Raw genomic sequence first — 12,583 nt, forward strand, 5'->3', positions numbered from 1 at the left:
GGCTCTGGGGACACCGTGACAACACCATTCAACATTGCCTATGGCTTTTTCCTTTTTTTCTTTTTTTGTTCATTGTTTTCTGCTGAGCCGTTTCTGATTTATAAGTACTGGAAATTTTATATGATACAGGGCCATTTTGGGGAGCCATCTTAAAAACGGTACCCCATATCAAAAATTGTTTCCAACAAAAATTGTTCAATTTTCCAAGCTCTTTCGAATGAGGTATCACGAGACCTATGTTCCCATTTGAAAATTTCACGTACACCCCTCCCCCAAAATGGGGGGCGGGGGGAACCCTGCGTTTGACTTATTTTTTTGGCCCCTCTGTATTGTACATTGACTGTTAGCATCTTTCTTATTTGATGTATAGTTCGCGAGATATTGACTTGTAACACTTATTTTGACAAACCCTGTATATATTTAAGGCTTTAAGCTATTTTAAACATTGTCCTCGCAGCTTAGCTAGTGACGCATAGAATGGACCAATCATACCATTTCCGAAGAAACTAAAAAATAATGTGAAATGCTACTGCTGCTCCGAGCTTTACTGCATTACAACACCAATTAGACTCTAGAAGTAATTTAAATGTTTATTAAGGTCTTAAATTCTAGCTAGGATCCAAATTTCCTATTTTAATAATTGATTTAACTTCTTAATCGAGCTCCTTCGTGGCTAAGCGGTTAGCGTACGCACCTTTAATGTGAGAGAAACAGGTTCGATTCCCAGCGGGAGCTCATATGGTTCGGATTCCACGCTAATCAGTAGGTCCCGTCTTATATAGACTCGCTGCTGAAAGGAACGTTAAACTCAAAATCAACCCAATCATCAACCAACTTCTTAATTTTCTTGAGAGGCCACAATATTAATAGACCCCCTACTTATCCCTCCAAGAAAAGTTTAAGCTACGGCGCTGAATCCCACAATGGTCTATCACTGACACACATAACCTGATACTATAACGTGCATACTACCTACCTATAAACAATGTTTAAGCATTATTATTAATGATACTCCATGCCGTAAGCGTCGATGGACTACACATAGACATCTCGCCAAAAATTAGTGGCCCCGCAGCTACGATCCGCGGTGACCCCACTTCCGTTTTGAAAATTATACCACCAGCTGCAGAGACACGACGAAACGCCAATGAACCACAAAATTACTCCCACAAAATATGTTAAATCGCCTATATGCGTGATTTGTTTACATTAAGGTGAGTCTAAAAAGCACTAAAAAAAAGTACCATGTGATGGGCGCGAACCACCACATTTTTGATTAGTGGGTACATCTTCTTTCGACTTCACAGAGGCGATGAAGAAAACCTTATTTGCAGAGGAATAAATCGTTGAGGTCTTTTTAATTTGGCCAATCAGAGTGCTCCTTTAACCATGTATATTCGACGATAACCGTTTGAGATAAGATAAAATGCGTTCGTCATGTAATTTTATAACGTAATGACATACATCTATTTACTTTTTTCATAGTTCTCACATTCACTTTCAAATGATCGGCGAGAGTTGCCGTGTTAGCTCCTTCGCGATTTTCAGAGCGCGGACAAATCGAAGGAGCGCGGACCAAAATGAAGTCCCCGTTGCTACGCGGTGGTAATTTCAACACCCCGACTCTAGATATCTGTTTTGACTCGACGATCCTCTGTCGCCAGTGGCACTCCAGAGGTAATCTTCCACGCGTCGCTATGTCGACGTTCGACATTTACCGGCAAGTGGGCGACTAGATGTTGGCGACGTTTACGGCATGGGGTAGTACTTCAATGTAGTTACAGTAAGAAAATTTAAAAAAAGACCTGACCAGAGAAAATTAAAAAGAAGAAGAAACGGGACACTCGACAAGCTGGCATAATTTAACTACTAACTGTATGGCCTATGGAACCTGAAGGTTCAATGCCGTATTCACAAAAGCTCTCCATTGACTTCTGCCCTAAGCCAACTCGATTCAGTTTCTACTTTGTGTTCCAACTTCTACGAGGTCCATCTTAATATTGTCCTCTCATCTGCCTCTAGATCTTCCTAATGGTCCTTTTCCGATTGGATTTCTAGTTAAAACTTTCAAAGCGTTCCTACTTTCTTTCATTCTGGCTACATGACCATAATTTAACAACCTACCTAATAACGCATAATGATTGCTATGTCGATATTCATTGCCAGTGAGGAAGAAGTACTACCGACCCAAGGATAGTGAATATCGAAACAAGGACTTTACCTAGAGTCACCAAATTTTAAGTCACAGATAAATCTTCACCAGATGCACTCGAGTAAGATTTTTTTTTTCGATTTTAGTCTCAGGGAGGATTGGCGGAGGGTCAAATAGTATATCTGTTTCTGAAAACGCCTTGCACATATGCAACCAACATTACATGTTTATTATCAGGACTTACATAAAAGGAGAGGATACAGTGTATATCAGGGACGATTATTTCATGCTTAATCTTGTCCTTCTGCGTCACTCCATGCGTCCACCGCAGCATCTTCATCTCAGCATTTTACTTATATTGGCAGGTCGGCGAGCTTTCGCTCTTCTTATTTATTTATTTCACTACTTTCTTTACTTTCAAATATTTTACGTAAACTTTATCCTCCCCGTCGATGATGATAATAATAATAATAATAATAATAATAATAATAATAATAATAATAATAATAATAATAATAATAATAATAATAATAATAATAATAATATAATCTCTCATTAGATTTTCGCATTGAAAGGTGTCAGTAAAACACCATTTTTTACACAGATAGATGTTCACCAGATCTAATCGCACATAAAGTGTTTTTTTTTTTCGATTGTCGACTCAAGAGGAATTGGCAGTTGGGCAAAAGTGAGGCATCATTTGACTGTTACTAAGAACGCCTTGCATTCTGCAACCAACAATACATGTTTGTTTTGCAGGGTAACATAACATGGTAGGATAAAAGAAGTTTCTGTTTATTATTTATAAGCTTCCTGGGTTAAGAATGTGTACTTGTGTAACTTTATCTCTCGGTAACTACTGGCCGCGTCAAAACCAAATGTGTTGGCCAAGTAGCCATCGTCTAAGGAATAAAGATCACTACATTTGATAGTCAAGGTCGTCCAAGTGGAGGCTGGGGCTCTGCAACAGAGGCTGTGTTTCGCAGGTTTCCACGTCAGTAATTTCTGAGTTCATTCCACCAACTGTTCCCCTTGTTTATTTGGATCATTTCTTTACATCTACATATTTTGATTAAAATTTATCCTCCACGTGCGAAAAACGAGCATTTGAGTTAGTATCAAGTAAAATAAATATTAGATATGATGATCTTCGACTAGTCAAGCACTGTTTGTATCTTTCAGATATACTTCCGCGGATTTAGTCTTCCCGCGTAATAGCTCATAAAAAGAGGGCAACCACGACAAATGCCTACAACGTGAAATAATTATCTTTAAAAAAGTTTTCGTCTTTCAATTGTGACTTTCTTTTCAAATTTATGTCTAAGATTTGTTTTTATCCAATGGAATCTACCCTTCCTACCTGGATTTAGTTAACGGTGCTTTTCCTCGATTTAAGATACATTGGAATTACATGTCCTTCTTGTACAGAGCACGTCCTTTTACCAAATAGTGTCAGTTCAGCTTTGTCACATTTTGATCCCTCTTCGAACATAACTTTATAGAAGAAAATGTCAGTGGCGTACGCAGAATTTCGTCAAAGGAATTCGTTCAGGCTCCCAAGTTCATATCATGTCAGGTGTTTATTTACGTAGCATAACACGACATATGTTTATAGTATTTTTGCATAATATCTTGCTCAAGGGGTCGTTAAAGCCCGGAAAACCCCTTTGTGTACGCCACTAGTGTAAGTAATGATAGTAAAATTAATACGATAATTTACACATTATTAAAAGAAATGTAATGTCGGCACTTGTATAGTCCCTTAAAACTGTTAGACCTGAATCCAATGCAGAGGCGGATGCAGGACGGACTTCTGGGGAGTGGTGGGTTGTAATACTGCTACATAGAACTACTTTTAAGAGCTCCAAACTCTGGGATGGGTTTTATTTATATATAAAATAAGAAAGTTTCCTCTTCTGGGGGGCAATCGCTCCCCTTATCTGACCCTTATCCAATGGAATTATCATAGGATTGATATTAAATATTAACAGAAGACCGTCATGAATATAAATTCCATTAAATAGTAGTTTATTAGAACCAGTATATTATCGTTCTTCGAAATTGAAACAAGTAAGAGCAGAACACAATACCAGACCGTGTCATTGCTCCTGCAGAAAGGGAAAACAATTATTTTGGTTCTTAGAACAGTATAGTCCTAAATAGGGCATCTGAATTAGGAACAAGAACAATAGGACAAAAATAAGGCCTGTGCTCGTTTTGTAGCTGGTCAAAAAAGGTCAAACGGGAGCTCATATCTCCTTGCAATGACAGAGAAACACCAGACAAAGTCATAAATTAGTGCGAATTGTCTAAGAAGGTTTCAAGTGAAGATAAACCATTTTATGTATATAGGTTATTGCTTTCTGGAAGACTTGAGTAATAGATTTACTGCTAAAAGTAGTTAGATAATGAATGCACAATGAAAAATATAACTGGCTCCAGATTTATTAGTCATTAAATAGTCGATGCACTGAACGAGGTTAAGGTTATGCATAAGAAAGAAAGGAGACTTCTACTGTAATGAACTGGTTCAATTTTTCTGTTCTATTCATTATTATTATTATTATTATTATTATTATTATTATTATTATTATTATTATTATTATTATTATTATTATTATTATTACGGTAAACTCCCGATTATTCGCGGAATTAGGTGGCGCGGCAACCGCGGATGGTCCGTAAAATGCCAGGAAAAGGACAGATACTAAACAAAAATACTTTTGAACAATTGTTATTTACAGTACAGAGCATACCCATGCAATTATGACTTGATAAACAGTAGTTTTCTGTACTTACGAGTTTGTTGGTGTACTTTTTCAGGCACACACATAGAAACCGTCGGTTAACTGGTTTTATATTTTCGTGTTAAACACCTCTTCTTTATTTGTGATTGAAGAATTTGTAACAATATTTTGCCAAAACAAATAAGAAAATAGTAAAGGAAGCCTGCGGAGGTGTGGTCCTACTTGCTAAAGTCTTATGCGCAACAGGAACTGTTAACTGTCCTCTGAGTGATCGGTTTAGAGTTTCTCTGGAGGAAGGGCTTCGAATTCGAAAACAATGAATTCGACGCCAAGATCTTCCATATTCTATTACTTTCAAATGTCACCCCTTTCTCTCCTAGGAATGGTTTTAGTGTGTTACCCCATTCTCCGCGGTTTATTTTTCAGATGGTAATTTATACGTATACTAAATTCGTTTGAAATTCCTCCACGAGTTCATGTTGCGTCGTACAGTACACTGTACGTATTTTTTTCTGAGTCAAAAATCTCTAAAGATATATAAATATATTACAATAACGATGGAATATTGCATTACCACCCGGCTGTCGTCGTTGTGCAAAACTTCATCACGATATGACATAGGGAAATGAGCTAAATTAAGGTGTTAAGATTTAATATCGAAGTCGAAACATCGCAAGTTAAAGAAAAACATGTAGTAATAAATCTCATATTTGAAAAAAAAAAAAATGGGCTTAAACTAGCTGCGGCTACATTTAATTCAAAATTGAACTTTTGGAATGCACAGTATAAGCCTATCAAAAAGAAAAAAAATAATACGAACGGTCGGGATTGGAACCTAAGACCACCTACCTAGGAATTCCGTACACTAACCATTCATGTAACAAATAATGACGTAAAGGCGCTGTTTCTTAGTTAAAGGTTTGGATCCAAGTGACATTCTTATGTGCATTTCTATTGTTTTTTATTTATTTATTTATTTTGAAAAGTCTAACATGTTTACGACGATTTGTTTCATTTTCCACTAGAGCTTCACAAAAGCTGATTTACTGTATGTCTGAGTATTTGGCAGTACTTTATCAGGCGGCTCCATCAACTAACTTAATTAACACAATTGTAACAAAATTTACTACCTTAAAAAGTGTTCCTGAACAAGGGGAAGTTCATTGTGAACCATGTAACTAAGCTACAAAAGGTCTACGTTCAACCAAGAAGAACCCATCGAGTCAACTTTTGGAATATTCCATTCTATTAGTTTTTCAACGTAGCTAAGGTAGAAGTATAGGAACGTCTGCGTAGAGTTCTCCGTGGCTGAATAGATAAAGTTATGGTTCGATAGCTAAGAGGCTTGTGGTTCGAAACCCGTCTCGGAAGCTGATTTTTTAAAAATTCTTAATTTCCTACATCTTAAGATCTTTCTCTTCTTTCGCTACCATCTGATGCTCTGAAAAGAGTTCTCCATCTTAATTTGACAACTGCTTGATGTGATCCTCGCAGTTCAGAAACCTTCCTTCTTCTGTTGTACAAAATCACAATTTTCGTCATAATATGAATGCTTTCCGGTCATTTTTTTTTCTAAAATTCTAAACTTAAATATGTAAATCACCCCTTTCTGTCTCTATATTCGAATCTCTCTCTCTCTCTCTCTCTCTCTCTCTCTCTCTCTCAATATCGTCCACTATGAACTCACATGGTTTGGGATCAAACTTTCGACTCTTGAAACCAAATGTAAGCGCTCTGGCAATATGCTATCGTAACTCTATATGTTTGTTGCTAAAAGCAGTGTCATTTTAGATCTTGTTTGGGGAGATTCTCCACCGACATACGAGTTTCACTTTACATTTGATCAAAAAATAAGTTTTTATTACACTCAAGGGATGGAGTCATTACACTCTAATTTCCTGCCCAAATGACACCAATGGAGTTTACTTGCAATTACTGGGAAACGAAATTAATCATTTAATAATATTTATTTCTGTCAGCTTTTAGAGCTCTGCTCCCGCAAAGCACAATACTTACTGCCGTGATTGACAATTTCCATAGATTTCACAAGGAGCATCTTCCTAGGTTGATGTGGTATGCAATCTTTGAAAAATGTAAATAATGCAAATAAAGGCGTTTATGAAGCTATGGGAACATTTTATGCCAATTTTTTAATTCACCCTCTAAAAAGGCATTTTAGGACAAACGAATGAAAGAGACGGTTTTAGAGCTATAAAGCTTGTAAACATGGTTCTTTTTTTTTTTTTTGCCTGAATAGAAAGTGTATGCGAGTGTTGCGTCACACAGACTGCTTTATACAAGGAGAGGAGGAGGAAGAGGACGAATTGGATTGAATAGTAGGAGCAGGACGTGGATCGAGACGTGTTTCCAAATATATAAGCACAAGAAGCAAGAGTTTGTTAATAATTTGAACTTGAACTTTTTGTAACATTTTCATTGGCGCGAACTGTACAATCAGAAAAATCTTTACACAGAACAAGACGAAAATTCATAGATCGAAGATGGCCAAGCTTTTATTTATTTTCTGAAGACGAAGATGAAAATGACCATATGGGAAAGTTCAGGATCACTATCCGAAGACGAAGAGGATTGGTTAAGATGGATCACTAAGTGTCCTCGGCGTTATGCTAAACACTGCTTAAATACTGTAAAACGAATCAAACGTGCTCACTGTAAAACGAATCAAATATTTTCTATTATTTGTTACCTTTTTCGATATCAGAAGACGCAACCAAATGAATCAGTGTCTTGTATTGTAGCTCAAACGTAACTCTATCTTATAGTACAATAATTATAATATGTAAGTTTCATTGCGCAATAATTAAGGGAATGGGCTAAAATATGTACTGACTTCCGGGTGGTGATCCACCTCAATAGAAGAAGCAATGAGTTGTAAAAATTCGGATGAATTAGAATGCAGGTCAGAAAAAGTTCTTGGTACACACCAGAGGAATATGGACCAGTAAGGGAGGCAAATTAGTGGCATGTACAAGTGGAAGCAGGAAGCAGGAAACAACAACAGGAATGGAGAATAGAAAAGAAAGGGAATGTAGAAAAGAAGAATTGAAACTTAGAGAAATAAATAAAATTCAAGTAGACAGTAGGGATGCCCACATTTTTTCGAAAAATGAATTTTTCGAAAACGAAAAATGAAAAATGAAAAACAATTCTTTTCTAAAAACGAAACATTTTTCGGAAAAAGAAGAATCGCAATTTTTTCGGAAAAACGAAAAACGAAATTTTTTTCTTATAAAAGAAAGCGAATTTTTTTTTCAAAAAACGGAAAACGAAAATTTTGCCGAGAAATGGAAAACGGATAATTTTCATAAAACAAATTGAATTCATTTCATTTTTTAAGACTCTCAAAGTACAGTATATTATGCATACGTATAGGAAATCTTATAGAATGGCTATGTTCATCTGTCTGTCTATCTATCCGTTCGTCTGTTGACAGGCGTCAGAGCAAGAGCGCTAAGAAATGGCTAGAAGCGTAGTTTTGCAACACGAATAGATTCGTTTAATTCATTTGACATTTATTTAATTCAGAAGTGGTAGAAATCTGTCGCTTTCTGTTACATTATTGATCACCACGGAACACAAGCGCTATATATATATATATATATATATATATATATATATATATATATATATATATATATATATATATATATATATATATATATATATATATATATATATATATATGTGTGTGTGTGTGTGTGTGTGTGTGTGTGTGTGCGTATGCGGTTTTTTATAACCAATTCAGTGTCCCAAGAATATATTCAATGTTGCCCTTATTACACTTCCAGCTTAAGCTATGCATAAGTGTCAGAAGTCGTATACAACGGAATTATCTGTCCGTCTGTCGACAGGTATCAGAGCAAAAACAGTAACAGATATTGAGAAGCCGTTTCTTGCAGTCGATTCAGAGCTCCCAAAATAGGTCCCATGTCCTCCATTAACCCTCCATTCAAGCCGGAAGGCTATTGGCATACAAGCTTTTCCCTCATATCTATTCCGTCTATCGATACAAAATCTGGTACACATATCTCTTATCCTTTATAGTATTTTTCGAGATATATATTTGGATTGTGTGTTTTTACCCGGGGCCACTCATGAGGGTTCCAAAACTGATGGGAGGGATTTCTGGAGGGAATTTTCCCGACATTCTTCCAATTTTCCCTATTAAAGTACGTTATGGGCCCCAATACATAGCACCTCTGGAAAGCTTGTTTCATGCTGAAGAGACTGAACTATAAACCATGACTTTCCAATGTACAGTGTTGATGTAATAGCTATTTACTGCGAATCTACGATTTCCTTTATACTAACAGGGTTAATAGCTATTTACTGCGAATCTACGATTTCCTTTATACTAACAGGGTTAATGGGTCCCAGGGACTTACTCCGTTGTCCATGGCACCTAATTTTTTGTGCATGAACATATCTTTGTTATGTTTATCGAATGGATTAGGTTTGATTCGGATGGCCGGATGACAAGTTTATTTCCGTTCCTTTTTAGAACTATACACAGGATTTGGCTCGTTTTGACTCGATTTGACTCTAAACTCGATTCAAATTCGAGTGGAGTTTCGAGTCGAGTTGGAGGAAATTTTTTGAGTCGAGTTCTCGAGTCGAGCTAAAAATGTCTGTTTTGAGTCGAGTCGAGTCTCAAAGAAAACTCGCTCGTGCCCATCTCTAAATGAAAATGAAATATGTAAACATATTTAATTATAAACTGTTCGTTTAATGTATATGAGTCTACAGATAAAGAGTAAATTATACGAACCTCAATGAAAACATTGAATCAGTGAAGCAGTTATTTAATTAATATTAATCAAACATAATCATCTATTGAATACCTTTCGTTAGATTTAACACGGAGCTTGATCTGCAGCTTAAGCTTGTGATCACCATGAGATATACACACGACTGCCTAAAACGTCCCGTATAGCCTCGATGCTGAATAGGCACGCTAAACTTCAACATACAAACAACTATATTTTCGTTCCGTTTCATACAAGAAATTATCCACCATGGTTTGCCGGTGCATTTACTTTAAACCCTGTATTTATTATACATGTCCTATATACTTTATGGTATTAATTCTGAAACAACTTTCTTTTCAGAGCAACTTACAATGGACTTGAGCAAATGCTGCTGCAAATTGATGAAGACTTACGGAAGAAGACGATGTCTTTGTCACTAATTCTGCGCTGTATGGATGTAAGAAAGGCAATCAAAATTGGAAAGCCAACAGTACATTCACTGGAAGAGGAGTTGGACGTTGAAAAGAAGCTTATGTACTTGTAAATGTTTTAAAACAAGGAATAAACAATAACACTATGTTGCTAATTTCCTTTTCATACAGTATGTAGTAGTTGTTGGTGTGAAAACAAGGTCCAGACATTAGGAGTCATTAAGAAATGTGCATTATTATAATCACTGCTTATTAAGTTAAGCCAAAGATGTGCTACTTTTCTCATCGTTTTTGGTCATGTTTTGAAGATTATGCCGATGTGAATATAAGTGTTGGAAGTTACTTCCTGACCCAAAGACTAACATGGTAATGTTGATCGTCATCATGCATACGAATGCTATTAGTTTCTAAAAAGCCGTTAGACACGATCTCCACAAACTTATAACATTCAGTAACTTCGTGCAATATAACATCGAATGAAAATTTTGAGTGATTCCTCCATTAAGATGGGTTGCCACGTTAGAAGAATTTGTAGCTGTCATAAAAAAAAAAAAAAAAAAATCTTGAAACCCTGCCATATTTCACCGTGTACACATAGTCTTGAAAGGATCATAAAACATTTTTTCCATCTTGCAAGGAGTCGAACAGTGTCCAACTTTCTAGGACGTCTTGCTTGCTACCTGCTATCGGCCTCCCGCTGACACAAAGGAAAAACCAGTTTCGCCGCTTCTGAAACAACGGATTCTTTGGGACAGGGAGGGGGAGTGCGCCAAAATACACGTTTTTAATGAGGAGGTTAATTGTTTGTCCACTAGACTGCAGTGCTGCATAGGTGGTGATACCTTTCTTGCTTACAAGAAGTTGTAAAATCTAAACAGTAGATAGAAAGATCGGGTAGCAAGGTCTTTTTTATGACAGCTACAAGATTCATGTAAAGTGGAAACGTGGTCTTAGTTTTTTTCTTTTTCTCTCTCAGGTATTTAGCATTGTACTTTGTTGAGCACTTCTAATATCTCGCTGTACCTGTCAGTGGCGTACACGGAATGACGTCAAAGGGGAGGCTCAAGCACTCAAGTTCTTATCGTATCAGGACGTTAGCGATTTTTTATTCAATTTTTACTATGGTCAATTAATATGGTCAATTAATGGTCAATTGATGGTCAATTAATATTTCTCCATAATAATTTTTATACTAGGCCCTTGCGTGTACTACTGGACCTATGAGCTGGATCTGTAACTTATAATATGAGGGTGGTCCTTGGTTTTCGACTTCTGAGCTTTTCATTTTTTATCTTAAGTCTCACCCTCTTATTGCATAGCAGACCAAAGTAAACCATGAGAAAAATCAGCTCAATTTAATAGTATTAAATGGTGCCCCAAGCGCCCTCAAGTTTTGAATGCATTTACAGTACACAATATGAGGCAAAGGTACCTTCTAAGTTTGTAACAACTAGAGGGAGTGACATCATAAGTATCTTAGATAGGGGGTAATGGAGAGAGAAACCGCATCTATTACTGTGTAGTACGATCATGACACTCATCTTTAAGTCCGCCATCTTGGATTCAGGGCCATTTTTGAATAGGAAGGGAGCATGTGACATAGTTTTGGAATAGCTTTTCGCCATAAACACACATTTCTGACATTATTTTCAACTTATCTTTAATAATTTAACATTATTAGCTTCATAATAACTATATGGATGTTAACTTACAATTGTCTTTTCGAACTTCTAAGGTGTCTTTACCTCATACTGTAAATTGCGCACAAAACTCGCTTGGTGTACCATTTAATATTATTCAATTGAGAGCTACTTTTTTCTCATGGGTTACTTTGGACTGATATCAAACCATTCTAGAGTGCGAGACAAAAAAAAAAAAAAAGCTCGAAAATCAAAAAATATGAACCACTCTAATGTAAAAATATCCTGTATGTTTGTTATACATTATTAAGGACTGTGAGTGCAGAAAAATAGATCCATTTATGTGTAGCTACCTTGATGTGTGATTTGTATTTCAATAAAATGTAATTTGACATTATTTATTGAGTTTCACTCATATTATTTCTTTATTGCAATTTCAAATCTTTTCCCAGCACCAGGAATTCCCAGTTTCTACAACAGAGTTTCCAATCTTTTTATGGGTAAGTGCTACTTGTCATTTCAGAAATACTGGCGATCTACTTATCTGTTCACAACCTCGCTAGAGGAAACCATAGAACAATAACAGTGATCGAGATAAAAACAACCTGACTCAGACCATCACGAGCTACCTCTCAAGACTTGCTGGTCAACTAGTAGACCGCGGGCGACGCGTTGGCCATTCCTACTCTATAAAAGCAAATATACATTAATAAGAGAAAAAAATATAATATTATTGACTGTGCAAAATACTTTGTACCTATCAGGCAGTTTGTTTTACCAAAATTCTTTTATGTATTTAACATGTCCGTGTGTCTGTCCGTCCGGGGCACAAAAATCTCAACAA

General features: G+C 36.3%; 1 protein-coding gene across 1 annotated transcript in view; it reads left to right on the plus strand.

Moving 5' to 3' along the window:
* The window catches only part of LOC145675467 (tektin-B1-like), a 152,037-nt gene extending 139,901 nt beyond the window's left edge, over nt 1-12,136 (plus strand). The window contains exon 7 of the mRNA XM_081745905.1: nt 10,029-12,136. Coding sequence (XP_081602031.1) covers nt 10,029-10,212 — 184 coding nt within the window. The 3' untranslated portion in view covers nt 10,213-12,136. The remainder of the gene's footprint in view (nt 1-10,028) is intronic.
* Nucleotides 12,137-12,583: the final 447 nt, after the last annotated feature.

Source organism: Thermobia domestica, chromosome 18, assembly GCF_964235325.1.
Source record: "Thermobia domestica chromosome 18, izTheDome1.hap1.1, whole genome shotgun sequence".
Classification (NCBI taxonomy): domain Eukaryota; kingdom Metazoa; phylum Arthropoda; class Insecta; order Zygentoma; family Lepismatidae; genus Thermobia; species Thermobia domestica.